Here is a 24,879-nt window from a genome sequence, read left to right as displayed (position 1 = left end):
TCGCGAACAGTACCCCCGTCTACAAAAGTGAACACTCACGGTCTTCTCTGCTACTTCAACTCATTCCGTCCGGCCCACGCAAGCAGTTCATCGAGGCAATTGTGTAATAGGGATTGGCTGTACTTATAGTTAGTATGTTTGTAGTAGATAACCACATCATCTGCATAGATTCGGGCGTTGATATAAGAAAAATGTGGAACACTAATCTTCTCTGTATCGTCCCAAATTTAGTATATGTACCGCCGAAGCGAGTACAATTTGCTTATATGGTAAGAATATATTGAACAATTTTATTTTCCGTTATTAAACCCTTATCAGAATATATAATATATTAAACATTAAAAGTTAATTTCTCAGCTCTGGACGTTAATACTTAATCACGATATATATTTAATACAAATGTAGATGTTTTTTGAAATGTACAACGATTCGATAACGTAAAAATCAAGTCAAAAATAATGATATATTTGAGATAAATATGTGCTAACTGTAATTTCGAATCGTATTCTAATTGCAGCGAGTAAATATTTACCAAGAATAGCGATAAAATATGTAATACAATCATTATTGTAAGGCAAAACTATGGTATACCGCATTTTTTATATCTGACAGACATGATATCGTCATCAGACTTGAACCTGACCTGAAATTTTCAAGATATAGGTGATACGAAGCTCACTGGATCATCTAGTAATCTAATAATAATAAATACTTGATTTCAGACTAGATTGTAGAACTCGTTTAAATGGTTTCTACCTTCAGATTTATTGAATATTCAAATGTACTTGCCACTGAAAATGTATATTTTAAGTAACTGTTGCTTAACTGTTCGTAAAGATCACTATTTACAAAACAATATGACATCTATAATGTAGACTTATACAATGTATATTTTTTTGTTGGCATCAAAAAAAAATTACAACATAACCAGATTAGTCGCGGTTTTTAGCCGTTGAAGGTTGCGGAGAAAACAAGTGAATGGCATTAGCATCAAAGTCAAGTCAGCCGTGTAAAGAGTTGGGTTATGTTGCAGATCGGTGTTGGAACACTCCCTGGAGATTTTTTGCCGTTGACATTGCTACTTTTTTATTGCTTTGCGGATTTTTTTTCAAGGCACATCAAAGGCTTCGGGAGAAGGCAACGGTGACGTTTTAAATAATTCAATCCGACTAAGAGGTCAGTCGAATGTCTTTTTATTGAAATTTTGATACGAAATACGATATGAGCAAGTGGGTTTTTTACGGTGCAAAATATTAAGTATGTAGATTCTATATATGTTCATATATATTGAAATATTTATTAATTCTGTAAACCGTAATGAGCCCATAATAATACGATTCGTAACGGGCTTGGTTGGCGCAATGGTAAAGATGAAAGGACGGTTCTCCTGCTGTTGTTATAGTCGCGGGTTCGAATCCTGCTGAAGCATGTTTGTAAATTGATGTTTGTGACTGTTTAACATTTGCGAATGTCCTTAAACAAGAGTGCAAAATCCGCCAAGAAAACTGCATAACAGGATGTGTTCTGGGATGATTTCCAAGTTGGTCACTCGCCAGTCGGTAGGCTTAATACGAAAGACCGCGGTTCGGAGCACACGTTAAACAATAGGTCCAGTCCAGATAAACCCTCGTTGGTAAAAAGGAGACTAAAACATGTGTAAAAAAAATGTGATTTGATACAATATTACAATAAATGATAAATGGCTCCCTATTGTTATGTTTTTTAACATATCTGGTTAAAAACCCGCTGACGTAGTTATTTAGAATTTTCCTGTGGCAAATGTTAACTAATTAGTTTAGTCTCTTTGAAAAATATGTGCTATTAGATGGTTGTATGACGTTCTGACCATTTTCTCGCCTTTAAAATAGTTTAATATAAAAAAATTAGGTTCCAATTTCAATAGTCATTTTCAACAACTTTTTCCAACAAATCATGGATCTATTTTCGCACATTTTCAGTATCTCGAAATAGTGTGTCAACCAAGCCATGCTATATCGATCTGACCTAGTGGTAATTAAAAGGCGCTATCGCTGGTGAGTAAGTTAAAATTAGAGTTGCAAAAGTCTATCCTTCCCAACTCTCCCAACGTATAACCAAGCGTTGTCTTGCCAGAAGATGACTTTGCATCTGTTACTGTTATTTTAGAAATACTCTATTCATTTTGTTCAATTGACGCCGGCAAACATCTGCAGTAATAGTTTCATCCGGCAATAATCCACTAATACACTGCATCTTGCTGATCCCACCATATTGGTATCAAAGTGGATAGTTCTCCTCGACTAACCCACGACTTTTTGCTCATATTAGATCCACTTTTCTTCAGTATCTTCTTTCTTGAATCGTAAGCAATGAAATAGCGATGCTAAAATGTCCTAAATGGCATTTTTAGTCAATTCGTGAGTTTTCCGATTTTCCTCCTTTTGGTTCTTTCCCATCGTATGTATACGTCTGCAAACAGTTGTTTCATTAACTGCTTAACTGCGGTTAATTGCCTTTAGCATAGATATTAGCTTGTTTGGCATAGGTATCAAAATCGGCACTTAAATAATTAAAACCAAAAGCGACAATAAGGATATGACAAAGCAGCGTCACCATCAGTTACTAAAAATATGTCATGATGCTCGGTAGCAGATTTGAAGAAAACAGAAGTAATTAAAAACATTAAAATCATCGATCTTAGCTGTTAGGTTAGGTTGTTTATATTGATACACCAATATCGTTGATTAAAATACATGGACGCACCTAATATATAGTGCCACTAATAGGGCCCTGGTTGTTCGAAAAAAAGATTTGTTTATGTGAGACTGATGTGATGAATGAGGTGTTTAGAAATATAGGCCTCCTTTACATTAGAATAAGACTCAACCGGCAGTATCATTTGTGAAGTCGATTCAACAAGTCGCCAATTCTTATCTATGAAACAAAATAATTTTAAATTTTTCTATAAAATATTTTAAACCTTACATTTTTCATAACTTATGTTGTTTATAGTAATTGGTAAATTAGATAGATGTTCAGATGACTGATACTTTCAATTTTTATATTTTTGAACCTTACATTTTTCATAACTTATATTGTTTATAGTAAATGGTAAATTAGATAGATGTTCAGATCACTGATACTTAGTTCTATTGTGGACAACTAAACAGATCATGCCAAGCAATTGAAAGAAAACGATAAAAAAACAAACTTCAAAAGACCTTTGCCGATGATACACAATATTTAGGAGGAGCTTCATGAAGCCAAAATGATCTTGTATGGTATTGTTAATACTTATTCAATTAGCACATGGGCTGAAAAGTCCCAGACCTAACACAAAAGATCGGTAGTTTTATTGCATTTACCGCTTTTACAGTTAGTACTAACCTTCAAAAGAAAGCAGTTGAAATTTCATGATATTCTACTCATAAGTTTGTGAGTTAGTGTGTTAAGAGTAACGCTACTATTGTTATTTTCAAAACAATGGATCAAAAACAATTTCGTGTAAAATTACACTGCCTCTTGAAGGGTAAATGTACTGTTCAAGCAAAACTATAGTTTGAAAAGTTATAAGGACTCCGCTCCATCAGAAACAACAATAAAACGTTGGTTTGCTGACTTCAAACGTGGTCGTAGAGACACCGATGATGCACAACGCAGTGGACGTCCAGATGAGGCGGTAACACCAAAAAACATAACAAAATCCACAAAATCGTTTTGAATGATCGAAAAGTAAAGTTGCGTGACTTTTCTAACATCGTAAAAATATCAAAAGAACGTGTTGGTTTTATATTGCTGAGCATTTGACTATGAGATAGCTCTATTCAGAGTGACAGGCCTATCTTGAGTCAAAAGATAAATCGTTCTACAAAAGTGCCACTCAAATGATAGAGCGGTGCTGGAATGATTGTGTGGGTCTTGATGGACATTATGTTGACGAATAAATTTTGAACAAAACAAACGCGTTTTCTTGGTTACGCCCACGTGTTATTTCTTTTGGAAAATATTTCAGATATAATAATAACAAACACTCAACAGTTGCCTGAGACCAGTGAATTAACACGAATCATCGAACTTCAGTTACGGGACAATCATGTTAGCAATTTACCAATTCCAAATAAACAAGATTGATTAGCATTCCTTGGTCAAAACTCGTTAAATCGATACTAATAGTACCGGCTATTTGCATCTTTTTGCATTTTAACGACACGCCTGTCTTCATTATTTAAGTACTTTTGATACAACTTTAATATACATGGGATGACTGGGGAAAAATGGAAAGTATCAATTTAGATGTAAATTTTCTCAATCTACATTTTGATTTAATTATTATATGTAGTAAGGATAAAAAAAGTATGCGTTTTTGAATTAAAGTTTCTAATACAAGTATTAATGAGATCATACAGTTATAATATAGGGCGTAAAAAGTTTTAAGGTAATTTTTGTAACATTTTTTTAAATTTAAAAAGCACATAGCACTGATATTACGATTATTTATTAAATATCTAGTAAATGTTCGTTCAAGATTTCAGACCCAAATATAACAAGTCAATTGAAAAGTCCCCGGCCTGACACATGTCTTTTAGTTAGCCCTAACGCTCAAAAGATTCGTGTATAAATTTGACAGCTGTCGGATCATTAGTTTGTGAATTATAGTTATAATAATTATTATAATAAAATATTGCTTTTTGAAGGGAAAACATAGTTGAAGCAAAAACTTGGCTTGACGCCGATTTTCCGGACACTGCTCCAGGAAAATCAACCATCAAGGATTGGTGTGCTAAGTTTAGACGTGGTAAAATCAGCACCGTAGACGGTGAACGCAGTGGACGGACGGCAAAATAGGTTGTTACCGACGAAAACATTAAAAAAAATTAATTATTAAAAGAAATTGAATGAAATAGCAGACACTCTAAAGATATCAACAGAACGTGCACATCACATCATTCACGAATATTTGAATATGAGAAAGCTCTGTGCAAAGTGGGTAATAAACCCGAGTTTTTGCGTCGATATTTGAGAATGGATGAAACATGGCTGCATCCCATGACTATTTCCTGCTCTCAGATCTCAAAAGAATGCTCGCTGTGAAGAAATTTTCGTCGAATGAAGGGGTGAAATTGATAATGGATTTGTTTGTGTAACTCTATAATTGCATATACATTACTGTAGTATCTGTAACTTTCCAGCTATATTCAAATAAATTGATACAAGATATATTATTTGAAGTATTATTCATTGTTACCTACCACCTAAAATATTCAAAATTCGCATGGTTTTGTTGAAGATCTATAAAAAAACAAAAGCGTAAGATGTTTTGATGTCTGCTGGAATGAAGCAACTTACCAACCAATTTAATGCACACCAATAATATATTTATGTTTCATGATAATATGAAAGCTTTTGCCCGAAATTGCAACATATATACAAGGAATGTAGTTAAAACAAGATGACGTCTGAGCTCTTGGTCTGTTATACCAACTCACACAGAAGGAACAAATAATATCATGCGTAAGAGCTTCAAAACTCCCAAAACAATTCCTTGAAAGATAACCGGAGAATCCGTCAATAAAAAATTACTAGGAGATTTCTGAAGAAAACTTCACATATTTTCTTAACAAGTAAATATTAATAGATTTTTTTAGAAAGAATGTCTTGCGTAGTTAATGTTAAAAACATGTTAAGTTAATATGTATGACTTAGAATTTATTTGAACAACTAGGCTTATAATACCTAAAGATTGATCGATGACTCTCTATCTCTAACATATTTACCAAATTCTTAGCGTGGATAATGTCATATGCGTAGACAAAATCGGCAACAAAAAGCTTTTATAAATCGTTAAACAATCGTACATCAATAGAGACAGAGACCAAAACGGTCAGATCTCGGTACAATAACAAACATGTGTAATGCCATATGTATTGTTATTCATCGGAGCTATAATCCGAAACCAAATAATAATTCTGACGCCACGACACAGGGCGATTTCGAACTGTGACCTTGGCATAATCTTCTCATGAGAAAAAACACGAAAACATTATTGTTTTATGAGCCGTGGCGCTGTCGCATTATCTTTAATTATATTGCAAATCTTGTTTTATATAGATAAGAGTTTACGTACGAGCGAAATAATTTCGTCTTTGTTTATCGTTTTCTACTATAAAGGGACTAAATACTAAGTTTGTTTTTTTTAAGATACTACATAATTAAACGACGGATGTTGAATAATTGACATGAGCATTTTTTCGAAATTTGAATGCATAAAGCTCCAAGCTCTTAAAACCCTATAAAAAATCATAAAGTGAGATAAAAAATATAAAGTGATAATAAAAAATATCTTTGAGGCTAACATTATTAATCAAATTTGGTGAGTTTCTCTAATCCTATAATACAGTTTTGAACAATTAAAAATGTATTTCGCAAAATAAACATTAAATAATGCATATATCCCTCTACCCGAAGCACAGGTACATTTATAGTGACGGGTCCAAATCCAGTACTCGATTTGGTTGTGCCTTGATCTATAATGGGCAAACTTGCATTTTTAAGCACGCTGGACATGGAGAGATTCCAAATTATGCGTCTTACAGCAGTTGCTAAGACAACAACCATACAGAAAATTATTCAACCTTTCAGACTGCTACAGTTCGCTGAACTGCCTTCTTAAACGGAAGAACCTCAGTCTCCAAATCTCACGGTCTTCTATAGTCACTCTTACTGACGCTAGTATGGATCTCACGTTGGGACACTTGGGAATGTACAAGCAGATGCTGCAGCAAAGTCTGCGGTCTATTATCAATTCCCTATCGAGAACATATATATCCACACCGATGTCTATCCCATCGTCAGAACCTTTACCAGAGCACAGTGCAAAGACGCTAGGTTTTGAAAGACGAACCAAACAAACTCTTTGAAATCAAAAGTGACTTTTCCGGTCTCCTTCCTTCCCACGTAGTGAAACTCAATCGACAGAGTGCGACACTGTTATTTCTGACACTGACACTGCCACTTGATCTCATCAAGCAAACTGTAAACTTTATGACCAATCCCCTGACTCTGTCTTTCACCTTTTCAGAGATTGCCATTGTTTTTCTTCTGTTAGAAGAATATTCGGACTGAGTAATCATCACCACGGTGTTGACCAAACCGATCCATGCCACAGGGCATTGCTGAGAATTATTTCAACTATTATTAAAATACTAGGAAATAAGAATATTTTGAAAAACCAAAATAAGTAAATTTATGGAAAAAAACGCTCGATATAAATTAACACTATCTATATTACACTATCCTTATTTTTCTTAAAACCATTAATATAATAGATCAAAAAGAATACAAATCTCAGTCTAAAGAAAGACACACTATATTAAAATGAACGAAATTCTTTATATAATAAAATAGCACCTTTCGATGACAATATCAGGAGATTCACATTTATATCACATAACTAGATTATGCCTAAAATACAACGAAAATATTTCTGTACTAGTGGACACAATTAAGTTATAAAAATATCAAGATACTGTGTTGTTACTTTGTTAAAGACGTTCGAATCGTTGATCTAAGCTTCCTATCAGTTGAATAAGTAATAATGTTTATTATATTCAATAATAGTTCCAGAATTAATCAATACTAATATGTGAAATAATAAATAATAAAAAATAGCATTGAATTTGAAAAATAAATTATTTAAATCAAACATTACGATTAATACTAAAAACCAATACCTACAATATAAAATATCATTTGAGTAAATGGTCATTTTCTGTAACCAAAATGCTTTATTGGCATTAGACCGCCTAAACATATTTTTACCAACTTTCCTCTTGGTAAATCTTCAAATATAGAAAGAATTGACTTCGCCACATAGAGTGTGATGAATTAGGGCGAGGCTATATTGTCAACATCCAAGGGACAATTTGCTTGTTGAGAATTTTGTCAGTAGATATCAAATAGTAAAAGCTAGCCCTGATAACTTTTTATATCCTAAAATATTTTATAAAAAATATTTCTCTGCATCGTCAAAGCATAAGTTTTTTTTATGAAAACTTATGAAAGTTTCAATTTATGTTCACCATTGAAATTGTATTTATAGCTTTGTTGAAGACGAAGTTAGAAACAAAGAATAATAGTTTACTATCAGAAATTTACTGATTGAGACTGATATGTCCAATTGATTGACACAATTCTTAAATTAAATTGGCCTTTTAAAGTGTTTAGGAATGAGAGTCGTTAAAATCATATATTTATATCCAGTGCATTAAGATATTAATGAAGCAATGAACTAGCCCAATTTTATATAATATAATAGTACCATAACCTCATATGTTACTGTTAATGATATATTCATAACTAATTGTTAGTGAAGAAAAAAATCTATAGTGACAGAATTGGAGAATATATCATGGATTCAACAGTTCTCAACAATTCTAATGACGAAAGTAAGTGTGTAAGTACGAACACAGTATATGGTCAATGAAAACTGAAGTAGAATTAATCAATTTAGTGAAACAAATGATATTAGAAAAGAATACTAATGATTAAACAATAGAAACTAAAAAAACAACAGATATTATGCAAAAAAATTATATAAGAATAGGTTGATATACATGTAGGAAAAATTCTTATAAATTTCATATCATTCAATATATTTACTAATTAATATGTTTATAAACAACTGATAATTTTTCCATAATGACAAAATTAAAGTACCTAGTTATTAAAATAAGTTTTACTCAGGACCTAGAATAGTTCTGGGGTTATCATAAATAATAAGCATCTAATTAAAAGTTAATTTATTAAAAATTAATTTATATTAAAAATAAATAAAAGCTAATAAAAACAATACGTAATTATTGAACATACTATTTTGATATGAAAGGATGGAGACATTAGCGCTATTAACTAGGATAAAATGAGAAAGAAAAATCCGTTCTAAACTTGAAACGAATTTTACATTTTTAAAAACAATATCAACGCCGTCTATTGACTGTTTTATTGAAAAGGCTGGAGAGACCATATTCGTATCAATTCCACTAAATGCGTTAATATCCAACCTCTATCATTTGTGCCGCATAACAAAAGAAATATAGTCAATATATAAAAGGCGGAGCTTCTTTTCGACTATAAATCAAAATTTAAAGAAAAAAAAAGAGCGAAAAGGGGATAAGCTATGAGCAGTAACTTGAAAACACAAATAAGTTTTCAGACAAAACAAGGCGCCAAAAATAATATATTAATTACATTAAAACTGTCCGATGTAAAACGTCATATCGTAAATCTATCAACAACATAACCTTGAAATATATTCATAATTTTAAATCTAAAAAATATCAATTTTTATTTCTTAAAATCATTTTCAAGTTTTTGATCAAATAAACGGTTTAAAATATTTAAGAACTTTTTTAAGAAATTTAAATCATCAACCATCAATCACTATAAATTATAATTAATCTATTTATGTGGAATATTGAAAGAACCCTACATTTCTTCTAATCAGAAGTGATGTTACAACATAACGATGTTTTATAACAATCCGCGAACATCTACATGAAAATGTACAGGTATTCGCAGGATAATATTAAAATCTTTACAACAGATGATGTTTCTGTGTATTAAATCGCATGGGGTACACTTGTAACCAACCTCATGTTGAAGACTCAGGACTTTTTGGTATGTGTCATTTCCTCGAAGTGTGAACAAAAATTTTTCTCAGAGGATTGAAGATGTTTTTCTACCGAATTTCTACCGAGTCAATCGTATTTGCGAAAAGATTTACTTTTTTACTTCAATTTGATGAAAAAGGCGACTGAAGGTCATCCAATGCTGTGACAAACTTACGGCAACCATGCTCCATCGATTTCAACATGTGAATACTGGGTTCGATGTTTTCAAAGTGATTATTTTGAAACCGAAGGCAAAGAGAGTTCTGCATATCCAAAACATTTTAAAAACGAGGATTTGTGGACTCGATAAAATTGATACGACAACTGATGCGTATGAGCCGAGCACCGCGCGAAAAACGACCGGAATACAACAATGTTCTTCTTCATTATGAAAACATTCGATACATGTTGCAAAATCGGTGAAAACAGCATATTGGAAACATTAAAACTGGAAATCCTGATACACCCCTTCCCCCTTTATCCAGATCTTACACCTTCTGATTGCTACTTATTCCTACATATGAGTCGTGACCTATCTGAGCAGCGCTTCACTTCTTATGAAGATACCAAAAAAAAGGTCGATCCGTGAATAGCCTCAAAATACTCCTCGTTCTTTTGGGATGGAATCCGTAAATTGCCTCAAAAATGGGACAAAGTATCGATAGACGATACTATGAATAAAATACGTTGTACCGATTTTTCACAATAAATCTTAAAAAAGTCCCTTGAAACCAACTTGTAAGACGTTTAATAGTGTCCAAACTGTCCAAGTTGCAGCAAATATCATACGAAGATTAAAATGAGGGCTAATTTGTGGATAATAATAAAAAGAATCCGTATTATGACAAAAAGGTAGTAATAAGTGGTGGTTAAAGATTAGCAATTATTTTTAATGAAACTTAAGGCCCGGTTTTTTTACAATAAACGTTAATTTATTGATAAAAAAGACCGAATGAATGTACATTGCCAATAGTATACACAGTTAAAAAAAATGGATTCCATAATGAAGAAAACATTAAAGATAGTCCAATTTTTCACAATAAAGCTTCAAATTTAAAAAAATCCTTTAAAACTAACTTATAGGCCATATATTAGCGTCCGAATTGTCAAAGCTGCAGCAAATATCAAAGGAAGATTAAAAAGAAAGTTAATTTGTTAACAGTAAAAAGTATCCGTATTCTGCTAAAAAGATGGCTCGATTTTTCACCATAAACGTTAATTTATTGATACAATAATGAATAAAGAAGAAGACGAATTAATGTATATTCCCTATAATATACAGTTTTTACAAGGAAAAATTAAACATCGTCATTTAAATTTAAAGCTAGTAAATACATCCGACTATTTTGCATCTAAAAAAACAATAACATTTCCATTTTTAGCATCATTCAAACTACCACTTTGCGTTCTACTTTACAGGAGAGAAAGACCATTGCCCTACAACTCAGACCAACGGAAACGGCCAAGAGAGTCTGTTGTGATTTCATATTTGAAGAATAAATCCGGGCGCCGGTTACAAGACGGTCTGAACCAACAGTGGCAAGTACACATACTGATGCGTGCGTAAAAGTAGAACTACCGGTCATTCTTCCGAAAACCCCCCCAAAACAACATAACGAATAATAATCGCGCGTTTCGCAACCGAAACGCTTGTTTTACGACGCGCTGAATGCCTGACCAGCGCACTGTCTATTTTCATACGGCGTGTCGCAGCCATGGAACGTCGTCGTCGTCGCAGTCGCCGGAGACGAAGGCGACGTGGCCCGAATGCCAAGCTCCCTCTCGGCAGCGATCGAATCGAATCGGACCGACGGCGAACAAAGACGAAGAGCGGGACGGACGTACGCTCCGCGCGGAGAGATCGCGGCTGATGGTTTTCGACGCGTCTGGGGTGTGGAGAAGTGCCCGCTGTTCCGACACTGGCGAGGTCAACGTCAATCCGATTAACTACACCAATGTTACTTAACTGGAACAACATACAAACATGGAAAAATTAATTTTGACACGTCGAGAATACCGAAAAATACCATTTTTAATTAACATTTAATTAAGTTAATAAAATAATTTTTTAGAAAATATTTCAAGAATGTGAATTAAACAAACCTATCAGAATATGAGCATATAGTAATCTTCGCCAATTTCGCTTACATTTTTGCTATGATAGCTGTGGTGGGGCTGCTTCTTTTATAAAAAAAACAGATAACATGTGTGTGTTTAGGCACTACACCCTTGACATTATTTTCAGGACACTGGAAAATACATTTTAACATATTTTTCATTTGTAGCATTGCTCTACTCGGCAATCCTTTTTGTCATATTGCTCAGCGTTTTCATATTATTTAACATAAATAAACTTTTGTTCCATAGCCATCTACAAAATTAGTATCACTAAATTATAGGATTTTACCTGCAACTCATATTTTACACGTGTATTTTCTGCTGCTAATTTTTTCTGTTAAGTAATAAATAATTATATAAAATAATCCAGAAATAATGTAAAAAAAATAATTAAAAAAATACCACCTAAACACTACTCTCATAAAATATATCGAGTGGGCAGTAGGCACTGTAATGACAGGCAGGAATAACGGATTTCCCTTACATCTGCTATGATATCTGCGGTAGGGCTGCTTCTCCTTAAAAAAACAGACAACATATGTGTCTTTAGACTTTACACCTTTGACATTATTTTCAGGACACTGGAAAATAAACTTAAACATATTTTTCAGGTTCAATAGTGCACGTTTTAAATCACGTTCTCGCCCTACAATGGTTGAGACCAGGTTTACACTTTTATGACCGGCACTTTTATGACACTAACAGTAACACAGATGTTTTTTTTACAACAGATCGTTCTGAAAGGTACGTCTGCACTCCTCGGTGGTTTGAACAGAACAAATTTGTGAGTACGATAAAAAGCCATATTCACGAATATATTTGCTATAATCGTGAAAATTTTACTGAAATAGAAACCATTATTTTCGTAAAAGAATATCACATATACTATTTGTTAATTTTTTTTTTATTCAAAGAATCAAACTGTCATGAGAAATATCAACCTATTTCAGTAGTGCTCAACACCATGTTGTGAAAGTAACCTGACTCATCCACGCTCTCGAAGTCACAAAGATGTAAAAAATAGATTTTAGTATCACTTCAAAAGGTGACCTCATACATATGTGCTAAACTACACAGGTTAAAATAAATGCTACTGAAAAGGCCACAATATATATAAAAGATGTCTGTACCTGAGATAATTTTGGGAAATGCATCTAGCAGGGATTAAAACACACCACTGTCATAGAGTGCTGACACGTGATGTTGGTTATAAGTACAAGCAGTGGTTATGCCAATATACATGTGTTTATATCCATAGATAAACAAATGGTACACGATGTCAAATCATTTGAAGTACAATTTCTCCTTTAAATTATAAACGATTCTACGCCAACTCACCCCATGAACTCTTAATAAAAAAAAAATAGAACATAAAAATAATGTTTCAGAAACTAGTCTGCAACCAGTTTTTAATCGAGGCATTCGTACGCTACCATAAATTCGAAGAAAACAGTAGACAACAAAAACAATATATAGTTTTAGTCTTAAACGCATAACCAACTTTTACTATAAACCTCGGAATTTCAGGAAAAATGTCAAAACCACAGCTGCACAGCTATTATTTCTTCTTAAACTGAATTTCCTCAATTAGCGCTTTCTCCAATATTACTTACTGACCATGACCGAGTCGAAATCACTCTCCTATATATAGTACAGTAATGAATATAGTTAGCGATCTCTATGTACAATGACTAACATATTGGCTGAAAAGTCCCGGACCTAACATACAGATATCGCTAGTTTTATTGCATTGACCGATATTTCAGGTAGTACTAACCTTGAAAAGAAACTGTTGTTATTTTCAAAACAATGGATCAAAAACAACGTCCTGTTTTAATTTTACACTGCTTCTTGATGGGAAAAAACTACCGTTCAAGCGAAGCAATGGTTTGAGGAGTATTATAAGGACTCTGCTCCACCAGAAACAACAATGAAACGTTGGTTTGCCGACTTCAAACGTGGTCATAGAGACACCGATGACACAGAACGCAGTGGACGTCCAAAGGAGGAGGTAACACCAGAAAACATTTTAAAAAATCTAATAAATCGTTTTGAATAATCGAAAAGTGAAGTTGCGTCAGTTAGCTATCATAAAGATACCAAAAGAACGTGTCGGTTTTATATTGCATGAGTATTTGACTATGAGAAAGCTCTGTTCAAAGTGGGTGTAGCGTTTGTTCACTGTTGACCAAAAACAAGAACGTGTTGATGATTCTGAGCAGTGATTGGATATGTTTAAACGTAACAAACTGGAATTTTGCATCGACATGTAACAATATAATGAAACATGGACTCATCATATCACTCCGGAATCAAAACGATCGACATCTGAGTGGACAACAACTGGTGAATCTCGTCCAAAATGCAAGAAAGCACAACGATCGGCTGGAAAGGTTATGGCCTCAGTATTTTGAAATGTGCGTGATGTAATATTCATCGAGCCTTCTATCTTGAGGAGTGTGAATATTATATAGCGTTATTGGAGCGTTTGAGGGCCGACATTGTAAAGAAACGACCGCATATGGCAAACAAAGTTTGTTTGTTTCATCAAGACAACGTACCGTGTCACCAGTCAATCAAAACAATGACAAAACTACATTGACAATAGAACTGAACTTCGAATTGCTCCACCGTATTTGCCAGATTGCTATTGGCAGTTCGCACACCTCAAAAAAATGTTCACCGGTAAGAAATTTCGCTCGAATGAAGAGGTTATCGCTGAGACCGAGGCCTATTTTGAGGCCTACAAAATCGTTCCACAAAATGGTAATGAAATCTTAGAGCGGCACTGGAATGATTATGTGGCTCTTAATGGAGATTATTTTGATGAATAAAACCAATTTTGAACAAAAAAAAGCGTTTTCTTGCGAAAACTGGGACTTTTCGGCCCATGTGTTATATAAAGAAATATGCGGCACTACATCCTAAAATGTTGGTGCAGACTGTCCGCGACCATGCGAACAGAATACCATTCGGACGTCACGGTCACAGTTGGGCGCTCACGCAAATTCGAAAACACGCCCCGATTGGAGGATTGTTTCCAAATGCGTGTGATAATTGCCGAGAAGGATTTGGATAGGCGAACAAAATCATCAATAGTTGTATAAATAAGTAACAATTTTTAGTACCCCCGTTATATCTAAACCTACTCGGCTCACATATGTTTAAAAAAATAGACATTTCGTAACACGCGCAACAATTTTAGCCAAACTCGTATGTTCTATTACAATCTATAAAAAAAACTTACACAGTGAAAATGTTGATATCGTTAAAGTATTGAGAAATATACATGCGAAAATCATTGTGTGTAATTTGAATGCGAAATGTATCTTCAGCTATTGATTTTATCAGACTAACCTTTGTAATGATGTAATCAGTTTCGAAAGAGTTGCAGTGGCTTTGTTAACTTTTGAACAGTGTAATAAAGCTGAAATATTTATAACTGTATTTCAATACCTGTTTGTAATCACAAAATGACTGTTAAAAACCTTCCGGCAACTGTATATATAGTGTATAGATAAAATTGTTGATGAAGTAAATCATAACAAATATGTAATTGTAACACCATTACAATCACCACTTTTGACATATTTAATTATTTGTGTTTATACTCATCACCACTGGTATATCTCTTACAGTCTTATTTCTAGATTACTAAATGATTCTTAATTCAGTTTATATTTATTTTCGTATTTGATTTGGATCATCATAAAATAATCACTAACCACATGTTGAATCAATTGTATAAAATTAACGAAAATATTGTTTTCATTATTTTATTTAAACGTTGTAGTTATGCTCAATGAACTTATACTCATAGAAACCCACCAAAATTTCAACCTGATAGTGAGAATTATAATTTAACTCGATTATTTTCTATTTCTATTCAGTCCATCGTTAAACAACGTTTTCATGCAAAATAATACCAAAATATATATTACAGAAACTATTTCACCATTACTTTAATTAAATCTCTACAATAAAAGCACTGGTATGGCTCTTAACGTTATGAGAAATAATACTGATCCTAATTTAAACGCAAAATATGCTTTCCAACTATTTATTTTCTTTCTGAAACTGACCTTTGTCATGGCGTAGTTTAAACATACGGTAATTTTTGTTATCTCTAGCAGTAGCCTGCCTAACTTCATAACAGCGGTCATATTTTAACAAAATCCATATAAAAAAAACAAATACTTTTTCTTCTGTGTAACTGTTTTTTTTACTGAACAGTTACATAATTGTGCTGTGTACATTGCTATGTTCAAGGTATAACTATGTAACATATATGATAATGTATATTTATTTTTATCAGACCTATGTTTACTCAGAATAAAAACAACGTTTACAAACACGGAATGATTTTTAATTCATTACTTGCTTTGAGTGATTCTACAAGAATAAATTTTGACCGTTTTTAAAATGAAGTTTTCTGATCTATGATTATTTAGTACAGTTTGAACATCAATTCTACGTCCGCATATACTCTTGACCTTGACTTTGGATACTTATTTGATTTAAGTTAACATTACCATATGCTTCAAAAACTATCGATGTGTCTCAAATAATAAAAAATGTAAAAAAGTACATAAAAGTTCCCAGCAAATGACAATTATTCGACTAAAACTCGAATAGAAGGAAAAACTTACATAAAACCAATTCAAACTCTCTCATATTTGAAGGTTAAGTTGTGGACAGATGCCAGAATCATACGATATGATGTTTTAAATCGCCTATTTTTAATATTAAGACTAAGAGACTTTCATACAACTAACATAAATAAAATAACATATAATCTATCATCAAATAATAAAATTAAAAATAAAAAACAATTAGTAAGTGAATTTGGAATATTTATTAGGCCTATAAATGAGTTTTAATTTCAAGCTTTATTGTAACCGATCGGTACAATATATTATATACAATTTACGAATTAAATCTCGAAAAAAAGGATGTGACGATCTTTTGAGGCTATCCACGAATCGACGGATTTTTTGCTGTCCGATAGATATATATTGAGGTAGCACTTCCCATTTTAATGTTTCCAAATATGTTCATCAATTTTGCACCATGTGGTCAAACGCAAACCATGTGGCTAAAGAATAACATTGTTGTCTTTCCTGGAATTCCTGCCCTGTCTTTGCCAGAATGCATCAATTGTAGTCGATAGAGATCCTTTCAAATCTTCGCTGTCAAATTTGTTTGGCTGTCCAGGACGCTCTTTGTCTTCGGTGTCAAAATCACCACATTTAGGTCGTCAAAACCTGCATTCACACATTGAAATTGATGGGGCATGGTTGCCATAATCTTCACGCAGCAATCGTTGACCTACAGTCGCCTTTTTGTTCAAAATGAAGTAATAAAGTAAAACTTCCCGCAAATACAATTTATTCGATACATATTCAGATATTTTCAACGCACAATGTGTTCACAGTTCAACGAAATGATACATACTGAAAAGAAGTGTCAACATGAAGTTGGTTACAAATGTACCCAATGCGATATAATACACAGTAACATCATCGGTTATAAATACTTTAATTGTTTTTTATTGTTAATTTTTCTAATTTTATTGTCACGCTTATGAATTAATTTTAAAGTAAGTTTGGAACAATTAAAGAAACAAAACAAAAGCTGGTGATACATTATGTCACTGATATTCTCTGGGATGATTGCTTGAATCATTAAAAATTGAGCGTTATTTAGTTAACATTACTGAATAATTTTTATAGATTATAAATCCATAAAAATGATATGAATATTTGGTACAATTAATATAGTCCCATTGTCTGAACATCGCTTAAACAATGCTTTACATAAATTATAACCAAAAATAGTGCTGATAAAAAATACGCTGATAGAAAGGATAAAATTCCAAACTGAAGCCCTCCACACACTTTTCTGTACCTAATCAAATCGAAAAACAATAAACAGTTCAGTTTACAGTTCGAGTACCAGACTCTCGTGGCCCACTACTAGATGGAAAACAACTACGAATTCGAAAGGCGAATCAAGGCCGTCGATGGCGACGACGCCAATGCTGGCTCTCGACCGTTGGCGATGTCTGTTGAAGAAGTTGGTCTAAAGGCCGCGGCTCCGGTGGTTTCGCAATGAGTCGACAAACGCCAACAAAAGATGCGTTGACCAGAGATGAAATCCAATACATGCGTAATTTATAATAAAAATGAAGTTCTATTGTCTGAATCTTATTAAAAATATCAATTTTCGAACATTGCTAATATATTTTGACGGTATTCGATAAGAGATGATGCTGATAAGCGCCACTATTTCAGGGTCGAAGTGAATATTAGGATGAGAAAAATAAAAATTTGTGATAAGTTACCTAATCTGCAAAAACAATAGTGTTTTATTAAAAAAGGCACCCTCTCTGTCTATTCTCCCATATCCGAAAAAATATGAAGTCGTGGAAACCTATTTTGATGTTCAAAGAGATTATACTGGATAATAAAATGTAGAAGTAATCCATGAAATCGTGTTTTCCTTATCAAATGAAAAACTTGTTGAACAACCTAGTACATGCAGGACAAAATATATAATATTATAAATTTATTTTCACTTTATTTCATATTTTCAGCATAATTTTACTATTTTCAACAGTTTAAAATTTATATTTATATTTTTAATTTGATAATTTATGGATGTTATGCTCAAATTCATAGTGTTTCCTTAAATAATAGTACCCAAGGCAAGAAGACCAGTTAACTAAACCAGACTTAAATTTGTAGGGGCACAATAAATAGACGAAAATCAGAAAATATAAGAAGTAGTATAATGATTATTGAAGACATCAATTATTATTGCTAAAATAATACTATGGTTATTATTATTCTTCGAATTACCAAAAAAGAAATTTTTAAAAAATCATTATAACTTGATTTTTAAAGTTTGTTTTTAAACCAAATTATATAAGTAAGATATATAATTATCATAAAGTGTAGTTCATATATATACTCCATTATTAAATTTTTATACAATACAGTAATCCAAATAATACAATATGCAGGTAGTTATTAATATAGCAGGACTGAGACTCTATTGTTTAAACAAAAAGTATTGATTTTAATTTGTAGTGCACCCTATCCCGCTAGATTTTAAGACAATTAAAAATAATTATGGTTATAGAAGTGAAGTTATAATCCAATAACACATTTCTTCACATGTTATATGTGTTTTTAATTATATAATATTATATATATTTTAATAATATTCGTAACTGTATGAAGAATAGTATATTAAAATAAAGTTATAGTTCTAAAATAATAAAATAAATCTAAACACCTATAAGGTAATAGAAGAAAAAACTTAAAATACTCTTATACTATGAACTGTAGTTACATTTCAATAATTTCCATCCCTGTATATCTTATATGTATAAAAATATTATATCAATACATTATAATATAAATAAAAATAATATAAAGAAAATTTGTATTAGAATAAGCTTAAAATCACTGTAGCCATGCATCGATGATTTCCTTATTATATCATGAAGCTTATTTCATTTTATATAAACGTAACATATTTTTTTTAATCAAATATATCCAAACAGTTAATAGAAACGATTCCTTGATTGTATATTCAGAACCCACTAATGAGACAATAGTACTTGAATTTAACTTGGTCGTTAAATTAACAAACCAGATGTTTGAAGTTTGTTGATTTTCATGGCACATGTCTGTTCCTCTTTGTAATTATTTAATTGTACTATATAGTCTATTAATCAATCCTTAGAATAAATACTTATAAGTGTTATCAGTTTTATTACGTATTTAAGAAATGGGGAAATGTTACTTACCTGTTTTCTTTTAACTGTATTTTCTACTATCGGTGGCGAAGGAAAAGGTATTTTTCCTTGATACCGATCTACCATCTCGTCCAGAATTTTCTCCAGGGCTTCGCGATCAGTTTCTTCATCAGGAACATGGAGGTAGGACCTCCAATGACTGCTGGAGTCGAAACCCCAATGAACTGTTCGGTTTTCCATGTTTCTGAAAATAATAAACATTAAAAATGTAATATATTAACTAAATTCTTAATAGTTTTTATAATATATTAGATTTTTTACTTTTATATTTAAAGGAATTTAAATAACTGTTAATTTAAAGAATCTTATTGGACTTACCGATGGACATGGCATACAAATTGCTGTGGAGTGAACCCTCCTTGACAATCTAAACATTCTATGCATTTGACATCTTTCCCAGTAAATAATTCTGGATAACAACGTCCTCTAGCCTCACCGAAACACTCGTGGTACACAGGAAATGAGGTAGCACCTTTTCTCGGTTTTAACGGCTGGCTATTCTGCAATATCAAAATAGTTAGGTGTGAGTATTATTTCAGAATATGGTGTCTTTTTTAACTTACCTTTTGACCACCGAAGAGCAGAGCCGAACACAGCCGTTCCGCATCAGTTTTGGTAATCAAACCGCAGCTTGGTGCACCGCTGGGCAATATGCCGTGGCTCTTAAGGACGTTCAACTGTTCCGGAGTGCATCGCGAACAATAAATCTGCAGTTGATCGCACTCCCTGTTGATTTCCAGCACACTGAAGTCTCTGAGTACAGAGTTCAATACCTGAAAACCAATAAATAGTGTTAATAACTAACGGTAAAAATGGTTCTGGAAAATATAGGACTACGAAAGAAGAATAAGCATAAAAAATATTAGCAGAAAAGTGAAAGAATGAGGTAAAGAAAGCTACAAAAGAAAACAAGGCAAGGCAGCAAGACAAATCTATTAATGAGAGGTAAGGGAAGGAATCCCAGATCAGAAAGACATCAGAGTCATTATAGGAGTTGCCTACGTTAAATATAATATATAAAATATTTATAATATGAGTAATCAAATTATCAAGCAGCTCTTGAGCATTCAAGTTAACTTCAACATTTTATCAGCTAGTGAGAGGTCAGATAAGCTGATGTGGCCATTTTCGTTATAGTATTGAAGTTGGTCAAATATTTAGTATTATTGTCTTTTTTATTTCTTATATAAAGCTATTATTTATATTCTTTAGTTTTTATATTGTGTATTATTCTAAATGTATCGTTCTTTTACATATATTGTTATATTACCTAAGTGTATTAATCAATCTTACATTTTATAAGTAAGGTTAAGAAGTTTATTGATTAAAAAATAACAACTATCAAAACATTTTTACACTCATTGTGAGGGATAAAACTCAGATTCAGTTCTCATCGGTAGTTTTCTGTTATTTCTCCTATTTACTGAAAATAGTTCTCAGAAATAATAATTTGGGTTTTGGAAATGAAAGGATGTCCATGTAGAAATTGTGTATTGATTTTTTAACTAGATATTTTTTCACAAAATAGCTTTGCGAGATGTTGCGTTGTCGTGATGCAAAATCCAAGGTTCCATTTCCGCTAAACTGAGCTTTTTCGAAAAATTTGTTGACTTAAATACTCTTTATCTGCCGTTTGGCCTTATGATAAGAATTCGGAGTACACAACACCATTATAAACAAATAAAACAAGTGAACATTACCTGCACTTTTGAACAACTTGTTATGACGTGGTTTTTACGGTTTTGCCTCAGTTGAAAGGCGCCATTCCGAATCAAATGGAGGACGGTTGTGCCCATACGTCAACAATAAAGGACAATCCCTCTAAGCAGGTATTTTAAATAATAAATTTCCGGTACTTTTCTGTCAGAATGTACATTGAACCAATACTGGTTCTTAATTTGATATTGGTTACAATTTATCTTGACAACGTCTTTAACCAGGCTTTTCTAAACTTTTTTATAACCAGGTATATTAAACTAATGCTAGGATACATTTATCCATAGTATATCAAACAGTTGCGGAAGGTAACGAGCTTTATTTCTATCTATTTTTCAGATCGCTTTCCATGCTCTTGATTCATGCGCTTTTCGTTCAGGCAGCTCACTGCCTCTTTCATCTAAATTTCATCGCAGAAGTAAGGATTCGTTCACCTTTTATTCATTTGACTTAACAGATACGTTCAAGCCAGTTGTCTGCATTTGTTCTTCAACAGATTATAGGATTTTAAACAGATGACTTCATTTCAATGAAGTCTCGGAGAGATATAGGAGAATTGGTAATATTCAGATTTTTAGTCGTGATTGTAACACGCATCACTATCAGTGTCTTCTCCTGTATTACTAATTCCAAGTACTTGAATTTCCATACTTGCTCGAACAGCATCCTAAGATTTCTAATAGTAGGCGATCAGTCAGTTATCAATGCTTCAGCATTTTCTTCATTAATTCTCATGCATTATAGCTCTGCAATGCGAACTGTATCATGAAAAATACTATAAGCCTCAACATGTGTATCAGGTCAGAGACAAATAGATGATATAAATTGAAGAAAGCACAACTATTTTCATGTAGAAGTAATGCAATATCTTGATGAACACTAAATAATGATGCTAAATATTAGTTCTGTTATTAATGATGTGCAAACCAAACATCGAATGTATAACTTTAGTTTTTATAGATTGCTAAAAACAAAATCATTATTAATCTAAATTAGTTCTAATACTGCCCAATAAACTTCGGTAGACGTTAGAAATTGAAGCAAAAAATGACAGTTCTTGAATCTGATTTATATAATGGCCTTCTTCGATTCCCATTAAATTTCCTCAATGGATTTAAAGAGATATATTCGAAACATTTTTTTTGAATTAAAGGAATAGTCACAAATCCGACAGAGTTCAATATGTGTGAGAAGGCACGTAATCGTACCAAAAAAAACAAGAGTTATTAACCCAAAATTCCGGCGTCTAAAGTCAAATAACATTAATAAATAATATGCCACGTCTTGCTATGCTTTGATCACAGTAGTATATCACAATCAGCAATAAGATAAATTAAAACGAAATCAACCTTCATTCCCCAAAACCAGCTATGTGTCTTAAGCATTGTTATTGAACCAATATTAAATAAACAAAATATTTTACTAAATAGAATCGTGATTTTTATGATCTTTCTCAAAATTAATAGTCCGCATGACTGAGAAAGGTAACGCAAAAAGCAGAGAATGATTAATTATTTTGATTTAAAAGTGTCGACAAAACTGAAAAAAATAAAAGGTAAATTGGTTCTACATTAACTAAAAACTAAATTTAAAATCTAACCAGTTCTAGAAAATGTTTTTTAAACTCATAATTTTTTAATTATTCATAAGTAGAAATATCGTTTTATTAACTTCATGAAATAATACACTGAAAAATACTTTCATACACTTGATTAATGAATTTAAAGTTGGGAACTATCGACTGAAAACGACTATCGACTGTTCCAGTCGCTATTTTCGGTCCGACTAGTTTAATTCAATTGGTTTTTAATGTTCTAACGTCCTAGCCGCGACCTTGATCAAAAATGTTCCGAATTTATGCTTACATAGATTTATACATAATATATATTGTTTTGTTTGTAGTATGATTGTAAATAACAATATATTGTGCATTAATATAGCAGCATTTTAGAAACTCTATTTTTCAACATTATTTATTAATGCAATAGGGTAAAAAAACATTTTGATTCATAAATAGTAAAATAATTTTGACTGAATTTATGTTATTTTGGCAATTATTGGGTTTTTAATTTTTTGATTAACGATAAATCAAATCATTATTTTATATATAAAGAGTGCGGTAGTTAAATAGTTAATAAAGATTGATTGAGAAAATACGATACAAATATCAGGGTCAATAATCAATTCCTCTTTATAATCAAGTCAAATATATAAAAATTATTTTATTATATCATTCAAAAATTCAAAGTGTTCTTTTGATCGTAACATAATCCAATATCATGTTGGAATGAAATATAAATAAACCAATTGCTTTTATCATGTTGTGTCATTGTTACTTTCCAAATATTAAAATACGATGAAACTTATTTGGAATACGGAATTCGTGTTTTATCTGAAGGATAAGTTGAAAAAAGTAGACAGATGAGTGCCAATACTACTACAAGTTACATTGTTACTATAATATAAAATTGATTATTAAATTATTTAAAAAATAAGGACTTACCTGTGGCAAGCATAATCTTTTTTCCCCACCAATGATGAAACACGATATTGATTCGCCCTCCAGAATCGTTTCACTACGCTCGCTGCACGAAGTATCCGGAGCAGCGAGAATGGGCAACTGTTGCACCGGAAACGGCACCGGAGACGGTTGGAAATCTTCATCGTTCGTACCCCCAGGACTCGGCAGCTCATTCTTCACGGACGCTACGTTCAGCGAAAGACCAGGTCCTTGCAACGACTTTGTGGCACTGTACTGATAATTTTTCAGTACACTCATCAAATGGGGCGTCACCTCCATCATTCTGGAGATTATAACGGCAACAAAGCTCTCAGATAGTCGTGGCCTTCAAGAGTAGGCGAATAAAAAAGAGAAGGTCGACGAAGCCTTCACTGAAATAAGAGAAAAATATATTAACAACATTGTTAACATTTACTGAAGATAAAATTAGCCAAAAAATGTTTTTTCTAATATCTGTATTATTAGTTATTATTTCTAAGTATTATTTAACACATCGTGAAATATTAAATCCAAAATATTATTTAAAAAACAATTTAAATCACTACTTCATTAATATTTTAGCCGAAAAAATTCCGGTAGAATCAATATGTTTTATGTTTCATGTTTATGAGTAAATATTAATTTATTCATTAATTTTTACTATCTATAGGGTGTTTTTACAGAAGTAGCTGAAGAACTAGAAGTTCGCAATGCTAGGTGATTTATGTTTAATTTGGTTTGTATGTATGTTTGTTGGAGTATGTTCTATCCAATAAAACTGCCAATACACCTCATCAAAATGTATAACGTTAGTACGTCGCAATGTTGCCGCATCAACTTAGAATTTTGGTTTACAACGTTTGCCGGTTGAAACCTCTAATGTTTTAAATAATTTTGTAGCCATTTGGCAAGGTGGTCCACTAACATCAATCGAAATCGTTTTTATAGGCTGATTCCGTTACATGATTCGACGCATGAGACAACATTCTGTCTCTTTTTAGCTAGGGTAAAATTAAAAGGAAAAAGTGTTTACATTTTTACAAAATGCTTTTGGCAGTATATTCGACGTCATA

At 32.3% G+C, this 24,879-nt stretch overlaps 1 protein-coding gene across 2 annotated transcripts in view; it reads right to left on the bottom strand.

Annotated features, from left to right (window-relative positions):
• The window catches only part of Snoo (Sno oncogene), a 166,487-nt gene extending 142,378 nt beyond the window's left edge, over positions 1-24,109 (bottom strand). For both annotated transcript variants that reach the window (XM_076419167.1, XM_076419168.1), the window contains exons 1-4: positions 23,810-24,109; positions 20,154-20,363; positions 19,909-20,090; positions 19,582-19,774 (exon numbers count right to left, since the gene is read on the bottom strand). In XM_076419167.1, the coding sequence (XP_076275282.1) occupies positions 19,582-19,774; positions 19,909-20,090; positions 20,154-20,363; positions 23,810-24,109 (885 nt within the window). The remainder of the gene's footprint in view (positions 1-19,581; positions 19,775-19,908; positions 20,091-20,153; positions 20,364-23,809) is intronic.
• Between the last annotated feature and the right edge of the window lie 770 nt (positions 24,110-24,879).

This window comes from Rhynchophorus ferrugineus, unplaced genomic scaffold (assembly GCF_030347505.1).
Source record: "Rhynchophorus ferrugineus isolate W39M unplaced genomic scaffold, kcgeb_rfMv2 rfM1, whole genome shotgun sequence".
Taxonomy (NCBI): Eukaryota; Metazoa; Arthropoda; class Insecta; order Coleoptera; family Curculionidae; genus Rhynchophorus; species Rhynchophorus ferrugineus.
The sequence above is the reverse complement of the archived record's forward strand: the minus strand, read 5'-3'. Positions and strand labels throughout refer to the sequence as shown.